The sequence below is a fragment of the Meleagris gallopavo genome, chromosome 23 (assembly GCF_905368555.1).
Source record: "Meleagris gallopavo chromosome 23, MGAL_WU_HG_1.1, whole genome shotgun sequence".
NCBI classification, from domain to species: domain Eukaryota; kingdom Metazoa; phylum Chordata; class Aves; order Galliformes; family Phasianidae; genus Meleagris; species Meleagris gallopavo.
This window is the reverse complement of record NC_139426.1, coordinates 2,535,017-2,555,462: the sequence shown is the minus strand read 5'-3', so window position 1 is coordinate 2,555,462 and position 20,446 is coordinate 2,535,017. Positions and strand designations below refer to the sequence as shown.

Sequence of the window (20,446 nt, the reverse complement as noted above, 5' to 3'; positions counted from 1 at the left end):
AGAGTCTGCTACCTACATTTAAACTGAGAACTCCTAAAATGTTACATCAGCAACGAAGCACTCACATTCTTGTTAAGGATGCTTTAATACAAATGAAATTCTCCTCTGATGGGTTTCAACTCTTCCCATTCATTGAGAAACCTAAAACCAGAACATTTCCAAACCACAAAGAAAAAATACAAAACGATATATGTATTTAAAGACTCTGAAACAAACCATTTAACAAAAACAAACCAAATAAAAAGTAGGGAATATTGAAACAGAAAGATGGTAATACTTATATTTACATTATATTAAGAGAATAAATTTAATCAAATATAACATCTTAATTGGATTTTTCAGGCAACCCTTCAGAAAGAGGGTTTTACAGTAAAGATGAAACCAGAGTAAAAATACTTTATTTAGACAGTAGTGGGAATGACCTTTGTGTTGCACAAGACTGGCAGGGATTACCCAAAAACAGACTGATTAAAAAACTTCAAGTGCTGACTGCACTCTGCTCTGTCAGAAGCAAAGAACCTCCTTCTCCCAACCTTAACGTTCATGAGCTCATCAGCATCACTAATTTGCACAAAAACAAGCACCTACATCAGTCTCAACAACCACTTTTAGTTCAGTAGGAATCGCAGATCTAGGTGAAGCCCCTTGCTCTGTGCAACCTCTGAAATGCACACAGAAAAAAACCCGGCACCAGTTTTCTTTTTAAGTAGATGCAGAAGAGATTCTCTAACATTTAAAGCAAGCTCTTTTCACAGCTCTTAAAATTCTATTATGGCAGGAGAACCTGGATTAAATTCTCAACAATGCATAGCTAGGTTGAGATGCCTTGAAAAACCTACTGGATTATCACGGATGAACGAGGAATCTCAGGAATATGGCTATCATCTTTTCTCCTGATTCATGAATACCTGCAACAATTACTGGAAACAAACCATGAGAACAGCATTTGCTGGAACTAACTCCTGTAACTACTCAACAACAGCGCTCAATTCTTAAGTGAAGTAAAATCCAGTAAGAACTGAATCTCAGGATATAAACAATGACAACAACCAAGTAAGCCATTCATACTGAGTACAGATATCATCAAATGTGTATTGACTACACAAATCAAGGAACAGGAAAAAAAGAACTGAGCGTGACTGGAGAAAACACACGTAGCAAGAACAGCCCAGGCAGTAGCATCCTGATACAATTTACTGATTTTCTTAATTAAAAAAAAAAAAAACCACAAAACTTTGAAATGGATATGACCATAAACAAAATACAAACAGATGATTTGCTGAGCAAAACAGAAGTATTCTCAATCAGTCCATGAATGGATATCCTATGAGGTTAGAACACTTATCTGAACCATAGTCCCCTTTACAAAAGCCAACATCTTTCAGTGTTTATTGGTGATTTCCCATCGATCAGCAGCTATGAGGGCAACAAGTTAAATATTTAAATGCCTCCATCAAACGCAATTAGCCAAAAGCAGCTGGAACTTCAGCTGGATTAACTGTATAAAACAGAGTGAACTCAAGCAGTCCAGTACCTGCCTCATTATTTTTGGACTTGGTTTTTCATTTTACATACCAAAGGCAACAAAAGCTGTAGATCTTCTATATGGACGGAAGGTTTTTTTTAGTACAACACAGTACGCATATAACACAGATAGCAGCAAGGAAACTTTGTGAGTGTTGATTTTTTTTTTTTTTTTTCTGTTTTTCAAAAGCAGGAAAGTGCTTCAGAGCTCTGGAAAAGTGAGCAAGGTCAGAACTCCTCATGGACGTTACGTGCATAGTCCATAAGCTTGCTGCCTGTGAAGTATTCGCTGTATTTCAGGATCTCCTCCAGCTCTAAGTGATGGTTTTGATTTTCATCTGCCACCGCTATCATTTGCTTCGCTTCATTTAGAGCATTGTATTCATTCATAGGATCCATATATTCCTAGAACAAGAAAATTATCAGCAATCACTACAAACATGTCTGTCTTCTGGTAGATTCTTCAGAATTATTTGAAAAAAATCCCTACATCTACATACAAGTGTAAAGACGCCATGAACTAGAATCCAGACTTAAAAACATAATTTTCAGGTAAGAAAAACACCCTGAAAGACTCGAGATCACTGCTATTCTCTAGTCTATGAGGCCCCAGGGCTGCTTCATTTTACTTTTGATACTTTTTTTTTTTTTAAATGAACACATTGCCAGTTACTTGTTTTGTAAGTATGACTCATTGTCCCATTAAACGAAATCCTCGGCTTGTTTTCATGCACTACATATCCATACAAGCATCTACATTACAAAGAAAACACACCCTAAAAGCATACCTATGAAGAATAGCAATGCTAGGAAAAGTCCTCCTCCTCCAAGAAAAAGCATTACAACATCCTTCCTCCAAGCACCACCGAACAGTACTACAGCCCAAGTTTTGGTAGACTGCTAGTTCAAATATTTCTGGACTTCGTGATCTCTAAGTTCTTTCCTATGAGTGTGGTGAGGTGCTGGAACAGCTGCCCAGAGAGGCTGTGGATGCCCCGTCCATCCCTGGAGGTGTTCAAGGCCAGGTTGGATGGGGCCCTGGGCAGCCTGGGCTGGTGTTAAATGTGGAGGTTGGTGGCCCTGCATGTGGCAGGGAGGTTTGGAGATTCGTGATCCTTGAGGTCCCTTCCAACTCTGGTAATTCTGTGATTCTGTGATCTCTAAAGCAGTCTCAGTCCTGTATTTAAAAAACACCTGCTGATTTTAAGAACACTAGAACTGTTTGATGGAGACTTACCTCCAACTCCTCCATTGTGACAATACCATCATGGTTAGCATCAATGACTTCCTCAAATTCCTTCCTTCTGTCTTTTACCCAATCATCATCAATGTCTTGAGCTTGCTGGTTCTCTACAGTACCAACAGGTAATGAAATGAACTCTGAAAGGGTAAGTTTCTTATCTCCATCTTGATCTACAACAGAAATACACAGTAACTGAAACTTACCTGTTTAATGTCTATTAGAAATGAGATATTACTTCACATTAGTGATGTCACTAGTACAGTTGGTCTGGTTTCCACAGTCCACAATCCTGACTATGCCACGGAAGAACTGGCTACCTTTTGTAACTTTGGTTATCAGAAAGCTCTACTATGGCACCCACACAGTGTTTTGGAACCTGTCAGTATGCAAAAAAACAAAGTACTCAACCGTGTCTGAAAGATACCATCTAGTAGGCTGGGGATTGATTTTATAGTTGCTGTTCATTTTTATTTATTTATTTTTAATTAATCTGATGCAGCATAAAGTGTTTGACAGCTGTATCCAGCCTCCTATCAGAATTCAAGTAAAACTCCATCTTTACCAAATCAACTACTCGTCAAGTAGGGGAGTTCACTTTTTTTTTCCCCCCAAGTACGTCTAACTATTGACTCCATAGAAAAAATACTAGTGGAAATATCAGTGATAACCTCAACCATGTATTTCCACTTTCAGCAGCATATATCAGAATTCTTACATGGTTGCTATGCTGCAGAAACATAAAGCAAGTATTGCCTCCTCACAGAGCATTCACATCAATATTTTACAATATTTTAATATTCAACAGCTGCTTTCTTCTATTGCTACAGAGACCCTACAAAGCAGCAGCACTGTAGTGTGAAGTGGTGTCAGCTGAGCTGCACTGTAAGAAGCACTAAGAATACCTTTGTAGTATATAATGCCGTGCTGCTTTTTAACAAGCAGAGGATAAATCTAGTCTTGAATAATATACAGACAACCCTACAGAGATGCCAGCATTTATGCTAACGGTGTATGTATAGAGCAGAGTAAACAACACGTGCCAAAATTCCAGACTGAGCCATGACACTACAGTGATTTAACAACACTTCCCAAGAAAACATCTATTAAAATGGCGTACCCAAATCTCGGATGATTTCTTTGACCATAAACTTCAACATTCCCCTGCTGTGCTCTGGATGAAGAAAGGATAAGAACTCTTCTTCGTTCAATAACATATCAGGAGGTGGGTTGTCAGCTTGGTACCACCGATCCTTCAGGTTATCCAAAACTTCCTGTGCTAGAGATTTAAGAAGATTAAACCATACGTTTAACCTATTCACAGTTTTTAAAATATTTTGTCATCTATTAATTATTGTTTAAACTAGAATGACCCATGAACCAGTTACTTCATATCTCAACTTCCACGGAAAACTGAAACAGTGTCCTGTACTTCAGCCTAAGTATTTGAATTGTTGGAACTATGAGAGATTTAAGAGGGTAACTCTTAAGAAATACAGATGTTATACAAAGCACCAGGAAATACATTTGGTTTCCAGTTAATTCAGGATATAAGCACTCATTACTTCTGTTGGCTGCCCTGTCTGCTCTGTATCAAAAAGCACGAGTTTTGGTTCTTAGTAAAATGAAGATAAATATTTCTGCTACAAAGAACAAACATAAGTCTAAGCACCCACATACAAATAAACACATCAGCACCAGTAATTGTTTTACAACTCCACCTATTTCACCTTACATCATGCTAACAAGCATTTTTAAGTGAAATTTTCCTAAATTCAAATGAGGTTCATGATTTAAACACGAGTTTCCACTAAAACCACACAGTGACTTGATGAAAAGCCACCCTGCAGCACACAGCGCAAACATTGCATGCAGCCGTGGTCCTGAACGTAACCAAACAGGAAAACAATACCTGTGCAGAGCATTCTTTCTCTGGTGTAGGCATTTTCTAAATGACACATTGGAAAAAAAAATACAGTCTGTGGCACACCATATCTGTAAGATGTACTAACAAACATGAAAAATGAAGCACTAGCATTTCACAAGTTGTAAAGAAGCTCTGAAGGACCACAGTCACTGCATAACATACATATATTTAATTTAATAAGCTGTCTTTGATATCTCCAGCATGTTTTTGGTTGCATGAGTTAGAATAGAAAGAAGAGGCAAGGCAGCATCTACACTTCTTTTGAAATGATAGTTGCAATTACAAGTTAAGCCTTCAGTACGTGGTGTTTTTCTTTAATGTGAAGAGTGAGGAAATTCTTTGGACTCCTAATATGAATCTCAAAGTCAGTCTGTAAATGGAAAGATTTAGTTATTTCAATAAGACCAGTCAGCACTGGATAATCAGATTATGAAACATTAGAAGTCATAAGACAGCCTCTCCCTTTTCAAGTCCTTAATGAAATTCAACTGTCCCTGATCAGCTGAAACCACGATTATCTGTGTAAGTTAAATCAAGCTGTGTCCCCAGATTTGACCCGACTTCTAAACTGTAACGTGCCAGAGACCGTCGTCAGCTTCTGCCTAACACTCAGACCATGCCTTGATTCCCATGCTGTTATTTTCTGTTGTACAGACATTAAAAGTACTTTCACACTAGAGAACAAAAATAAGTTTTGCCTATCATCTTCAGCAAGCAATAGAGTTAATTTAGTTTTCCCAAATAAGGCTTGTTACCCAGGTAGAAAAATTATATACATAGTTCCCACATTCAGTAAATCTTTTATCTGATGAGCATTCTTGTAAACTGTAGCTATTAACCACACTGCCATAGGACATGCTGCACAGGTGTTTTCCCTGCCACAGGACTCAAAGGCCCATTTGCATTTTAGTTGCTTTTTGATAAGTGGAAAATAAAACCCATTTTTAAATGACTAATTCCCGCAAGGAAAGGCTAAGGCTCAATGTTTTACTTAACAATAAATTTGAATACTTTTAGATGTGGGTAGGTTAATCTCAAGCATTGCCATGTTTGTAACAAGTCAGATTCAAATGAAAGTTTCAAAAGCAGTAAGGAAGAAATGATAAATCTCACTAATCTGAAAAATCTCTCAGTAGAGAAATTAAATGAAACACGAAACAATTGTTAGGTAACCTCCTGCTATTAACTTCTAGAATCCTTTGCAGTACCTATTTGAACAGAACACCATCTGACATACATAGATACCTACTATTTCTGCACACATACTCCTCCTCAGTTTTAGAGCAGAAATCAGGTATTTCCAGCTACTTGTCAGCTGAAGCCACAGGGAAGCTGGTACTCCAGGTAACAATGCAATGCTCCACAGATAACACAGGCTAACAAACTTCAGCAGACCATTAAACACAGATACCTGGAACTGCTCAAATAGGAAGTAGCAAATAAGGAACCAACTTTTCAGTGTTAAATATTCGGATCAGGAGTGCTGGGAGTACAGATTTGATTTAGAAACAGTTCTAGCATTTCTGCCTTATGCCTTACACATTCGTCTTTAGCAGGCTGCAGAACAACCAAAATATTAGTCTTGCATTAAGAACAGTTCTGACACTCAGGCTCTAGGAAAGTAAAAGAACAGAATTAAAACAACAAACCACACTCCATCAGACTCCACTTACTTTCTTCATCTATTTTCAGCTCTTCATTGTTTTTGATCTTCTCTGCAATCTCTTTCTCATTAAGTCCTTTACTTGCCAAAAATTTGATTTTATATTCATCCCAGGAAACATGACCTGTGAGAGAAAACCATACCTCAGACATGACTTAGTACACTCAAAAATGGGAACTTAGGGTCTCATTTCTTAACAAGACCATCACAATAAACTTTATGAACAGTAGCATGAGAACTACCACCTGATTCATTTTCCTGTTTCCTCACAGCAGAGAAGCCTTGTGAAAATAATCTACTTATGTCAGAGGCAGAGGAAATACTTATCTTACCATCACCATCAGGGTCCACAGCTCGAAAATGCATTTTATTCTCTTCCACAGCTTCCTGGAAATGTTCATCTGTCTTCTCCATGATCCAGCGCTGCATCTCTTTAGCACTTATCTTTTTATCATTATCTATATCCACTCTGTGAAAGAACAGCAAACAAGATTTACTTCTATTTTTTTTAAATTGAAGGGATTACATATAGGATTAATGCAGAAGACTGGACAGACTTTGGGCTTACAGGAGAAAAGCACACAAGAGAAAGCTCCCTTGTTTTTCACATCCATCTTTCTACAAGCAGGTACAGCTAGCGACTACCTAGTTCCAAAACATTCTACCATGTTTCACTTTGCTGTAACCTAACTCATTTTCATACTACATTTTTGAGTACATTTTTAGAGGGAACTACAAATACTGATGATACCCTACTGGTTCAGAATTGGCAACTGCCACCTCTTGCAGACTTTGACTACTGTGACAGATTTCTACCCTAAAAATCTCCCAAACCAGTAACTCCCTCTCAATTTATCTTTCCAAATCCTTTTCTCCTTGTTTTTCCAAGGTCTCTGAAGCTTACAGATAAGTTGCCTTTACATGTCTGCCTCGATCACATCCTATTTTCTGCAACCATTAAAAATAATGAAAAGGTAAGGTGCAATTCTTGGTGCAAGGACTTAAGAATTTCACACTTTGTAGACCTTATAAGTGAGGGAAAACAAAAATCAAGTTGCCTTGATGACCCCTTGATCTCTGGTAACACACCACAGGTAATATGCTTTAATTCTTAAACGGGCACACTGCAAAAGCTTTGCACATAGATTTGTTCCCATGATTTTAGTGCTAGCAGGCTCACTTTGCTCCATTAAAATACGCACCTGTACAGTGCTATTGAGCAACACTGCTACACCTGTTGAGAAGCACTCATGCTGACAATTTAGTCAGTGAGATGAATAAAAGATGTGTCCAATCTGACAATCCATTGTTCTTCTCCAGGTACTAAAGTACCAAGACAGACAGACTGCCACACGAGCAATGCCATTAATACTTATTTCGTTAAAGAGAACATAAAAATAACAGTTGAACAAAGACAATATCCTGCCACCTCGGGGTTTTTTTTTTTTTAAGCATATGATTATTTAATTACAAAAAAGGTAATGTTTAAAACTGAAATCAGTAACATTTAAAAGGCAAGATTCTATTTAAAGCAAAACAAAACCACTCTGATTCAAACAGATAAAGGCTGCTAAGTTGTTTTTTTCTTTAAATTGAACTAATCTTAACGCTATTTGAAGCTTTATCACTGAAACTCAAGCTATTAAATATGAATGCATTTAAATGTCACCTAAATGTTAAAGGTTTAAGATAAATAACAACCTTAGCATCCGATCTTCTGAAACACATTATCACTTTTTTAAATATTGTAAACACATCTCGACCTATTTAGACACAGACTCAGCAACTTTTCACCAAACAACAGCAAGATCAATGGTCATGTTCCACTTGTGTCATCTTGCACCCGCCAGGTGAACAATGGGGGTTTTGATACAGAATAGGTGCTAACTAATGAGAAGGGAAAACAAAGCATTTTCCACCTCAGTGCTTTATGTTGTAGTTTTTTCAGATCAAAGCTCTCGAAGTTGCTGCTTCCACATTGTAAGTAAGAAGGTAAAAAAAAAAAACAAAAAAAACATCCCATTTAATGCTGTTCTCATGGAAGTACACCATTGTTCTGCTAGCACAGTACAAATCAGAGCCAGAAAACATAACTTGATCACGCTTCCTGTAGAAGAATGAGCAGTAGATCTCTGATTGAAAGCACCATCTCAAGACTGCAGGAACCTTGGGCTGTCTTGCACTATTTCCTGATCTGGCAGATAAGAAGGTTTCTACAAAGCCCTTCTTTTGGTACAAAGAACAGCTGTTAAACGCTTGTGTCCCATTTCTCAAGCACAAGCCATTGAAAATGAGACTTCCGTGGTGACCTGTCAAAAGCTCTGAAAGTTTCATTAATAAACAGCTGGCCACTCAGATGTGCAGATTCATGCTTTCAGGTTCCCCAGTGACAACAATGCAACATGAGGGGAGCGAGGCAACAGCTCACCTGCAGAGCTAAAGAAAAGACATGCCTTGATCACCAAGTATAGGCTGCTTTACAGTTGGTTTCTGCTGCATCCAAATAATGAAAAATTGACCCAGAAAATGATTTTAAAAACTGGAAGTCAAAGGGAAGTGTTACTTAAATCATAAGAGATACAGAAAAGTAATCAGATGTGTATTGCCTGATTTGTACTTTTAATTTTGTTAGGAAAACACATTATTTAAAGCCTTTCAAAAGCACAAAATACTCTTTTCTAACTGAACAATACAGCACCTTAACCAAAACAGAAGATATCTAAAACAAGACAGCTTAGAACACTCCCATTAGAAATGTAAACTCTATCATGCTATGAGACAAACTTGGAACTAGGCAAGGGAGCATGGGAAAGAGGGATGTGGAATGGCAGAACCAGCATGCACAGCCTAAAAGATACATCCATTAACATTAAATAAAGGAAAAAAATGTGTCTGTATGTGGTAGCAGTTAACAAGAAGGTGTATTTAAACCTCTGACCTCACCTATTACCATCAAGACAAGGCAATCAGCTAACACCAAGATTTCTGTTTACAAACCACAAAACTGGAGCTGTAAGGCACTGAAAACATCAGCAAAATGCAAATCATAGGAGGGCACTCATCTTCCAAACTCAAAGCAACTCCATCACTGACTGAACTGCCACGCATATTACACTACCAAACAAAACTCATGAATTTATCAGTTTGAAATTATGAACTTGAATTAGTACAGAGGAGATGTGACTCAATTTACAAGATAACTTGCCCTTAAAACCAAGGCTCACCGAACTGAATTCCAGAACCCAATGCTGTTGATTTCACAGAGTCAGTGAACAGCTTAGATTGAAAGCAACCTCAAAATCACCCAGATCCACCCCTGCTGCTATGAGTGAGGTCGTCAACCACTATATCAGACACTAGATCAGGTTGCTTAGTGAACTCAGTGACTTAGTGAAATCAACATCACCATAAATAGATTCAATTGCTTTCAACATCCTTCCTCTTCTTCCTTTCCTCCCATAAAGGCTCACCTACGTATGCCAAGCTGCAAGAAAATTATTTATAGATTTCCAGCTCATTTAAGTAGAGACTTCAGCTTTCCTTCCCCTTCCTCATGTCACTTAAGACCCTCTCACACACCTGCTTTGCCTGAAGGTACCAAACACCTGCCCTTGGCAGGGAATAAAGACTACAAGATGCACCTCAGATTGCACCATGCCCTAGCTCCACAGGGCTATGTGCAAATATGCACTCACTTGTAACAAGTCACTTGTGCAAACAACTAAGGCTTGCCCTCCCAGTAAACAGTGACTTCTGAAACTGAAATGCAGAATTATGAAATGCTCTTGCTCTTCCCAGTAACATGTAAGAGCTTGAAAAACGTTTGGGAAGCTTTTCTTCCATGTTTTGCCTTTATTTTCAGTAATCCTATTAGATAAGACTTAATGCTTTGAATTGAGTACCTTCTCTCACACTGGCACACCACTATCAAAGCTTTCATTAACTAAAAACAAGTGGAGGTTTTCTTTAAGCCTTGAAATAAAACATTTCCACAGCACCTGTACACCTGTGACTCACCAGCTTTTCCCAAATGCATTTCTCTTCACTCAGCTTTGAAGAGAACATCTACAAAACCAAATTCCTCACAATTTATCTATGCATTTCTAATTATCTGACAAAATGCAATTTCAAGTACATGAATTAAGTCAACCTGAAATCCAATTGCTTTAAACTTCCAAAAACAACTGACTTTGTAACACACACACACACACAGAAATGAACATAGGTTGTAATTGTGAATGCCATATTACTAACCACCACCTGAATGTTTCCAATAAACGTAAGGCAGTAAAGAAACTGAAAGCTTCTCACCACAATCTTGCTATTTACATTTGTATATATCCTAACAATAAAGCCAGAGGTCTGAACACCAAACCACATAGTAAAAGAACTGCAAATAGACACGGCAGCCTGGTTGTCCCACTTGCTTTGATTGTTTTTATTCACGAGAGCACAAGTTAAAAAGAATAAAAACTTCAAAAGCAGTGTTGATTGGTCCCTTTTTCCTCTGCTAATAAAAAGGTTACAGAAAAAACACGTTCTGCTGAGTCCTCTCATTTCATCTCAAGTATACAAACATCACTGCATCAACGTTACCAGGGTAATCTGTTATAAAAATAATCCTCAATGGAAAATAAAGCTAGCTCTGCCATCTAGTGGTGCTGTGGTTCAACCTGGCAGCAGCTCAGCACTGCACACCTGCTTGCTCACTCCCCCCAGGTGAGATGGGGAGGAGAATTGGAAAGGTACCAGTGCAAGAACTCATGGGCTGACACAAAGACAGTTTAACAGGTAAAGCAAAAGCTTAGCTCTGCTTTTTTTGCACACAAGGCACTCATTCACTACTTCCCATCTGCAGGTAGGTACCCAGCCACTCCCAGGAAAGCTGGGCTCATTGCACACAATAGTTTCTTGGAAAGACAAATACCGTCACTCCAAACTTACAGCAGAGCAATGCAATGTATTATTGTTGGCACAAAATCCTTTCTCGAGTCATTGCACAGGCATCCTACCATTTACAAACTCTTCCTTACTAATTCATTAGTCTACATTACAGATGTAATACATTATTTACTAAGAAACTAGGAAAAAATAATACTACTTTTCTCATTTAAAGTGACTATGCAGATATTTTCACAAAGAAACAATACATTTATTCATAAATTTCACTAGGTCACAGCACCAATCCTGAATGAATACTGCTTACAACTCCCAACGTTGACATTCTCACTCCTACAGATGCTTTATACAAGCAGGTTACTACCTACAAACACATTGCTCACAGAATAATGCCTCCCTCACTCACCATTACATTTTTTAAATAGTATAGAGAAATTTACAAGTTTTACTCTGAAGCTTACTTGGAAAATATGACCATGAGCTTCTTCCTGTTTTTCCTGGGTTCTGAGTCTTCCTCAAACTCTTCCATCTCTTTTCCCAGAAAAACTTCTTGATGAAATTCTTTGTTGAGATGTCCATCCATCTCCATTTTGACCCCATTCAGGTGATCTGGAGGCAAGATCTCATTCTCATCCTTACTGTCAGCTGGCTTCTCTTTGAGGGCCGAATTATTTGCAGGCCTTGCATAAACATCCATCAAAAGAAATACAAACAGAAGGGACAAATACAGAGATCCCAAGCTGCAGAGAAAGGCCTGCCTTGACATCATTGTTTTTCCTTTTTCTTCAAAATATTGGCTGATTAAATAATCTAAAAACAAAAAGGAAAAAACACACGCAAGTTAAAAACTGCATCATGTCATTAATGAAGCTTCTCCCCAAGCTCAGAAGAGCACACAGAATCACAGAATGGCCAGGGTTGGAAGGGACCTCAGGGATCACAAATCTCCAACCCCCTGCCACACGCAGGGCCACCAACCTCCACATTTAACACCAGGCCAGGCTGCCCAGGGCCCCATCCAACCTGGCCTTGAACACCTCCAGGGATGGACGGGGCATCCACAGCCTCTCTGGGCAGCTGTTCCAGCACCTCACCACTCCCATAGTAAAGAACTTCCCCCGACATCCAACCTCAATCTTCCCTCCTTCAACTTCAAACCACTTTATCCTTGTCCTGCTATTATCTACCCTTTCAAAGAGTTGAAACTCTTTGTTTGTAGGCTCCCTTTAGGTATTGCAAGGCTGCAATGAGGTCACCCTGCAACCTTCTTTTCTCCAGGTTGAACAAGCCTAGCTCCCTCAGCCTCCTCTTCATAGGAGAGGTACTCCAGCCCTCTGATCTTCGTGGCTCTCCTCTGGTCCCTTTCAAACCGCTGTCTTTCTTGTACTGGGGACTCCAGACCTGGACACAGTCCTCCAGATGGGGCCTCACAACAGCAGAAGATGAACAAATATATTGAAAGAATAGACTCTCTGGGGAGAGCACTGGGCTCACACCGGGGCCCTGGGCAGACTGACCTGGTGGGGGCAGGGGTTGAAAAATGGATAGGTTTTAGGGGTCGTTTCCAACCCAAACCGTTCTAAGATTCCGTGATCATAAAGCTCTGACAAAGGAAATATATACAACAAGAAACTGAACTGCATCAGATTTCAGCCCGCACGGTCGTAATCTCTATCAGAGGACTTTGGATTGCTAATGGCCTCACTGCTAGGAGCACCAACCCTCAGGTACTCTGGAGAAGCTGATCTGAGAGCTACAACGCAGAGGCAGCTCAGAGCACGACGGCCTCAGCATCACGATCTCTACAGAAAGAGAGAACGGCAGAAAGGCTTTTTATAGGAGCACAGCGACAAGCGGCCGCAGAGCAGCAGCACGGGGCAGACACGCCTCCCGCCACCTGCCTGCCGCTGAGGGAAAATCGCTGCCACGTACGAGTCCGAAGGCCTCGGAGACAGGGAATAAACCCTACAGCCCTCACACGGACACAGACCCGCGGGGCAGAGCCGGAGGAAGGCCAGGACTCGCGCCCTGAGCGGCGACCGTTAAATCTCCTCAGGAGGAGGGCGCTGCCCTAACACTGCCATGCCCTCAGCACCGTGACAGAGTGGTCCTCTGCAGCCTCACCACCCTCCCAATCGCCCCGTCCCACAGCTCCGGTACCTGCACGGGATGCGACGGCTCCTCATGCCCGGCCCGTCTCCCTCCAGCACAGCAAAAACATACAAGCAAACCCCCGGCCCGTTCCCCCCACCCCCCTCAGGAGGTTACAGCCACAGAGAGGCGACCGGGACGAACCAGCGCTGCGCCGGAAGTGCGTCATACGCCGTGCGTGAGGGGCGGTGGCCGCCATCTTGGAGCCGGGCGGGAGGCGCGCTGAGGGCGTCTCGGCTGCCATTTCCCCTCCTGGCTCAGCCCCCTGCTGCTAGATTTCGAGGGCTTAATAAAGACGGAAGGCAGAACCCTTACTGCTGTGGCATTAAGTGCATTTATTCATGCACCACTGGTAACTCTTATGAAACGAGACCGTCGTTTACCTAGCTAACACACCTATGAGCTCCGCCCGCCCACTCAGCGCCCGCCTCAGCGGCCTACGTGGCGCGGCGCGCCCTCAACCAAAATGGCAGCGCCAGGGCTTCGCCTGCCGTGTTGCAAGATGGCTGCCGCCGTGCGCCGCCGTGTGTGGGCCGGGGCGGGAGGCGGGGCCGCGCCACACGGCGGCGGCGGGCGGAGCGGCAGGGGCTTCGCGCAGCGGGGCCGCGCCGGAGGCCCAGCAGGTAGGGTGGGTCTGGGCCGATGCTTCTCTGATTAAAAAAAAGAGGCTGAAAGGTGCCGTGAAGGGCAGGCAAAGCGCGGTGAGGGCTCCCGCAGGAAGCTTGTTCCCTCTCAGAGGCCGTACCCCGCTCAGCTGCTGCCGTTCCCGCCTAAATTTTTTGGTGTGTGTGAGGAGGGAGTCCGGGCCTCGAGGCCTGCAGGCTCCATGAAGCTGCTGCGCCTGCTGTGCCGCCACAAGACGGCGCTGGGTCTGGGCGGCCTGTCCCTCTTCGCCGTCGTCCTGCTCTACCTGGCCAAGTGCACCTCCGAGGGCCTGCGGCCGCTGCCAGCCCCCCGCGGGTTGCCCCACCAGCAGCCCCCTCTGCCATGGGGTGCCAGGGGGCCGCCTGCCATCCCGCCGCCCTCCCCTCCTCAGGAGTCGGCCTTTTTGGCAGTGCTCATCACCAGTGGCCCCAAGTACACCGAGCGCCGCAGCATCATCCGCAGCACCTGGCTGGCAGCGGCCGGCCGCCCTCCTCAGCACAACATCTGGAGCCGTTTCGTCATCGGCACGGGTGGGCTGGGGGCTGAGGAGCTGCGGAGCCTCGAGCTGGAACAGAACCGCCATAGGGATCTCCTTCTCCTGCCGGAGCTGAAGGATTCCTACGAGAACTTGACCGCCAAAGTGCTGGCCACGTATGTCTGGTTGGATCTGCACCTTGACTTCCAGTTCGCCCTGAAGGCCGACGATGATACATTTGTACGTTTGGATGTGCTGGTGGAAGATCTGAGAGCCAAGGAGCCACGTCGTCTCTACTGGGGCTTCTTTTCTGGCCGTGGTCGAGTGAAATCTGGTGGGAAGTGGAAAGAGAGTGCCTGGGTGCTCTGTGACTACTACCTACCGTATGCCCTAGGTGGAGGTTATGTGCTTTCTGCGGATCTGGTGCACTATCTGCGGCTCAACAAAGACTACCTGAACATGTGGCAGAGTGAGGATGTCTCCCTGGGAGTCTGGTTGGCTCCAATCGATGTCAAAAGAGTGCACGATCCTCGTTTTGACACTGAGTATAAGTCACGGGGTTGCAACAATAAGTACATAGTAACGCATAAGCAAAGCATCGAGGACATGCTGGAAAAGCACCAGACTTTGGCTAAAGAAGGGAAGCTCTGTAAAGAGGAGGTTAAGCTCAGGCTTTCTTACATGTATGACTGGGGAGTGCCACCTTCCCAGTGTTGCCAAAGGAAGGATGGCATCCCCTGAAATTCTGAGGAAGGGAAAAGGCAGATTATTACTGGACTCTCTGAGCTGGGTTACTGTTATCCGGGGAGAATCCCAATAACTAGGGCTTAAAAAATTACTCAAAAGATTTTGCACGATTCATTATGTCACAGTCAATGAAACCCTGAAACTCCTGAGAGCTACTGGTGTGGCATGATGTAAAGTTGTTTATAAAAGAGAAAGATATGACAAAAACCTGGAAAGGCTCACGTTACAGGATTGAAGGCAAACAGTAGGTTGTGAGATGGATAGTACAGAGATCTGGGGGAGATAACTTGGATCAAAAGCTGCTAGAAGATTTTTAACAGATTCTATGATATATCTGCTAAAGATCGTGGCAGGCCTTTACAGTGTAAGATTGTGAAACTAACATCTGGTATTTCTTTATTGGCAAAAAACAATTGTCAGTTTGGCAAGGTTTGAAAATTCGAAGGCGGCCACAAATTGGTTGCTCTTGCCAGTGGGAACAGGTGTCTGTCACAAGCATTCAAGTAAGGAGAACGATTCTGCACCAGGTATTCACATTAGGGGACGGAGAGAGTCTGTTCTTTGGAGAGTGCTCTGATTTACAATGATAGAATTATTAGACCTTTCTATGTAACTTGTCTCTTTTTGTTATTGTTTTAAAGACATCTTGTACATAAATTATCTGGCAGCTACAGAGTAAAATCTGTATTTAGAAAGCTGGATGAGTTACATACAGCATTTGGCAGGTAGAGTATATTATTTGGGGGCACGTAGTTATGCTACAAAGCTAGCTTTCAGTTGTTAGGCATAGATGGTGTTCTTAGCTTATTGTCCGAACCCGGTACATCTGAAGCAGCATTCCACCCAAACAGCAAACAATTCCACTGCTGCCCAGTCAGATATTGTAGCCTTTGGATTTATATTATTCTCGAACACTTGGGTACAATATACATTAGCAGGATTAGGTCAGTGGAAGGTATTCAGAAGTCAGATGAGATTGCCCTAAATTGGATAGCTCAGATAAGAAAGCAAACTCTATATAGTCAAGATTATCATTTATAGGCTGCTCTGGTTATCATTTAGAGAAAGGGTGTTGTTTTTCCCCTAATTTCAGTCCTGTCTGAAGACAGCCTTTTCTCCTGTTTCTGGACCTGCACAGTGCTCTAAGGAAACAAATTCCCTGACAGTCCCACTCCCTCTTTCTCCCCAGTATATCTCCTAGTGGAACAAAAATTATTTTAGTGAAGGTCTAAGTTACTTGCTCAAGTGATATGTCAGTAAATAGGATTATTTCCTTTTGTCCTGCCTGCCCTACAAAGAATTGCAGCGCTTACAGAGCTTGTCAGCATCGAGTACAATACTGAGCAGTAAACACAGACTGGGCTTTCTTGATTTGTAGAACAGATCATTAGAGAATTTCACCCTCAAACTTTTAGGCAAGCCTGTAATTCTAACACTTTTGAATGGCAGCTGCTCCAGTACACCAATATTTTTTTCCAGTACTGCAGAACCACTGACTTCCAGAAACCTTTGTCAGCAACAGATCCTTCAGTATGAGCAGTTTTTACTTCTGTGTCTGAGTGGCACGTTCCCAACCATCAGTTTTACTGGTTGTTGCACGCTGCACTTTCATACAGTTCCCATGATTTCCTCCTCTCTCTGGGCTAGTGTCTGCTCTCACCTGCAGGAAGGCACAAATTGCAAAGGAAGAAAACAAAGCATTGCCAGTATCTTTAGCTTCATTTCTTAAATTAGCAAGTTAGCGATTCGTACCAAAGGAATAGGGGATATTTTGTTATTTTTCTCTTGTTTTGATTAAATTATGGGGGATTAAGAGAAGTCTTCTGCAAAGGATGATTCTCTAGTATGAAAATCTGAATGAATCCAACTTCCCTCTGAAACAAATTTAACAAATTTAACAAATTAAGATACTGGAAATAAGTTATTTTAGTATGTGTCCATTCCAATGCATGTCCATATATTGACAAGCAGATGTGCTTTTCAGCAAGGTGTATCATTCCAAAACAGTTTAATACTAGATTACAGGAAATTTAAATCGGTTCTAGCGTTTTATAAATACCTACTTGTTATTTGGGGTAAAGCAGTATTGTGTGTATATATGTGGTTAAATGCTTGCAATGTGAGTATTTATAAATATTGAGAACATGTTATGTGTAGGAAAAGTAAGGTCGTTAAGTGTCATATTTTAAATTTGTTTACAGAAGTACTTAGGTGTCCATGAGAATTGCGTATCAAGCGGTGCTTGAGGTTGTTGGTGTATAGGCTGTTATTTCAAGTCCTGGGATCTGAAGAGTGGGCCAGAAATCTGCTGCATGTCTCTGGAACTGAAGAGAGCGTGCTGCTCAGCACCTAAATCCATGTCCACGTTGGTGGGAGTTGTTTACAGCGCTGGCACTTACCTGCCCCTGCCAGTTGTGACGGGGGCAACATTAAAAAAGGAGTGCTGAGTCTCCTTCTGATCTCTGACCCGTGGAAAACACAATGCACACAAATACTTGATAGTTGTGAAGTTCTCTTGGGCGGTTTCTTACACCTTCTTTAGGTAGCTGGAGATGATCTGATACTTGAAAAATCACAATGTAACTGTTGTCTCTCTTAAGTCACGATAAGGAGGCTGACTGTAGAGGGTCCCAGCAGCTGGGGGATGTTTCTCTGCTTTCTGGGAAACAGTTTGTTGGTCTACATCAGCTATATCAGAATGGGAAGTTCTGTTGCAAAACCTGAAAACAGAATTATCCAGAAACAGATTTATTTTTTATGGCATTCCTATTGACAGCAGCTTATTGGTACATTGGCTTTTTGTTTTTTAAGTAGTGCTTCTGCTGGTTTCCCAATTTTCTATTCATAAACAGTTTGTATTTTTAATATTATTGGTAGTGTGCAGAATAATGAGCACTTGAGCTGTTCTGGATATCAGTGATGACACTGATGCACTCTCATGCAGGTGTGTAGAGTTTCTAAGTTCATATTGGTATCCATACAGGACAACCACTGAATCAATCTGAACCTTTATCATCAGGTTTTTCAAAAAAATAAATGAATCTGGTATTTAGCCTTCTTACAGAGGCAACAACTACAACAAGAAATTGATTGTTTATGAGGTATTTTCTCCAGCTGTATCTAAATCTTGATACTGAAATATTTAAAGCTGACAATGGCATAAACTCAACTACAAACTAGATTTTATTTGTAAGTGGTACACAACACCTCATTCTCCTTTAGTGTGTGAGAAGGAGTAGCTAAATCATTCATTTCAATATTAAATTGTTCCACTAAAAACCCTCATGTTTCCAAGAATTCCTACAGTTTCAATTAAAAAGCCAAACTTATAAATACCGTTCCTCAAGCTGAACACTTCCTTTCCCAAGGTTTAGCCTTGTCCACGTGATGTTTGCTCAAATACAGCTCCTGCATGTCATGCTTCTGACAAACGTTACGTTTTCTGTAGTTGAAATACCTCATTTTGAACATTTCAATCTGTATTCCTTATCTGTTAACGCTGTGTTTGGGGGTGGGGATCTCCATTCAGCGCTAGCTTGGCAGATGAAGAGCACAACAGGGCAGGTGATTAAGGTTTGCATTTTTATTCCTTACTGTTCAGCTCCAGCATCAGAGTTGAAACATGTTCTTGCTATTGCTGCCTGCTCGACAAACTGTCAACACCTTTACTGCTCTGTGTTTAATTTAGAACACGTTGCCTGCAAGACTCCAATCTGTTGCTACACGTACCTGTGCAAGATATGCTTTTGCCCTAGAACTGGATCTACTTTATGCCAACATAACATGCCTGTTGTTTCTTTTTAATACAGTCCACTTAGGTAGTGTCCAGTAAAACATGGAGCTAGAGCTGTTCCCTGTAGCCTATGTGAAGCTGAAGGATGCTATGTGATAAGTGTGCCTTTATGGAACGGAATGGGGGTACTGTGCTGAGTATATTTTTAACAGTTGAATGAAATTGCACTTTTTTTTTTTTTTTTTTTTTTTTTGCAGCTATAGACTTGCTGTTTGGGAGTAGGGAGTGGCACAGTATTTGCTCAGCATTTATATAGGGAATAAACTGCTAGAAACCTGCGATTGATTGTGACAACATTGGTAATTGTATAAGTATATTGTATAGGTATTTATGTCCTTCCATACATGCTGTTACTGGCCAAAGGCTCTGTGTGCTGTGATTTTTAATAAAAAAATACTTTTGCTGTAGAGGCGACTGCTTGTTCTGCTTAACAAGTATAATACAATGCTAGGATTGCTTAGTAAGATGCAATCTCTTTTACAGAAATAGTAATTTCAGTGGCAAATCACGTTAAAGAGATCTTGTCCATTGCAAACCTAGGACAGTAGGTAAAGCCACGTCTGAATCCCCATTTGCTCTGAGATACGTATTGGGCCCACGTGGTGCCTGAAGTCATAGCAAAAGAACAATCTTCAGTTATTGGTCTCCATCAATTTCTGATGAAGGCGTGGAGAAATGGGCTGCACCAGCGAAGCTGCTGGGAAGCACGATGAATTATGCACTATTAGGACCTAGTCACCCTGTCTTTAAGTTCTTGTCTCTGGGACACAGCGGGATCTCATTGCTCAAGGCCTCATTACAAACGCAGTCATCCAATTCCAAAGAAAGCTACTTCAGAAACAGTTCCAAGGCCAAATGAGTCAAGAAAGGCACAACTGCAAAGCCTTGTACCTAAGACAAGGACTTATTTTGCTACATGATATTAGGCGTTTGAGTTCCAACGCAAACGATCAAATTGCTGTTGAAGCGAGCGTAAGGAAGAGGAGACTGACAAATAATTCAAGTCAGGGGAACTAATTCAAAGCACACCGCCCAGGTCATCTACCAAACCAGATATACATTGGGATTTCCGCCAGTTACCGAGCAATTTGCCTAAAAATAGGATTTATGGATCACAGGAAAATAGAGGAGCAGTCAGTGTCCAAGGGCAGGCAGGGTTTTATTTCACAAGGCAAACACGCCAGCTCGGGTGAAGGCACTGCTGCTGGACCACACAGGGAGCCTGCACAGGCTGAAGCTGGAAACGGCTCTCCTGGCTTATCCTGAAAGCTGCTGCCTTCCTCTGGCTGAGGAGAAAGCTGAGCGAGTCTTAACGCACAACCAGTTAGCATGAGTTCTTCCCTTCGCAATGAGAACCCTACAAATGCATTTGATTTTCATCC

General features: G+C 41.8%; 2 protein-coding genes across 2 annotated transcripts; one reads left to right on the top strand and one right to left on the bottom strand.

The window, feature by feature from the left end:
• Positions 1-66: 66 nt before the first annotated feature.
• Positions 67-13,577, bottom strand: SDF4 (stromal cell derived factor 4). Its single transcript, XM_010722781.3, has 7 exons — positions 13,414-13,577; positions 11,715-12,063; positions 6,687-6,823; positions 6,365-6,478; positions 3,885-4,043; positions 2,762-2,937; positions 67-1,929 (listed from the first exon to the last, which is right to left on the bottom strand). The coding sequence occupies exons 2-7, from the start codon at positions 12,020-12,022 to the stop codon at positions 1,753-1,755; spliced, it is 1,071 nt and encodes a 356-aa protein (XP_010721083.1). The 5' UTR covers positions 12,023-12,063; positions 13,414-13,577; the 3' UTR covers positions 67-1,752.
• A 260-nt stretch (positions 13,578-13,837) lies between these two features.
• Positions 13,838-19,471, top strand: B3GALT6 (beta-1,3-galactosyltransferase 6). Its single transcript, XM_010722784.3, has one exon. It carries the CDS (start codon positions 14,231-14,233, stop codon positions 15,263-15,265), a length of 1,035 nt encoding a protein of 344 aa, XP_010721086.3. The 5' UTR covers positions 13,838-14,230; the 3' UTR covers positions 15,266-19,471.
• The last annotated feature ends 975 nt before the right edge of the window (positions 19,472-20,446 follow it).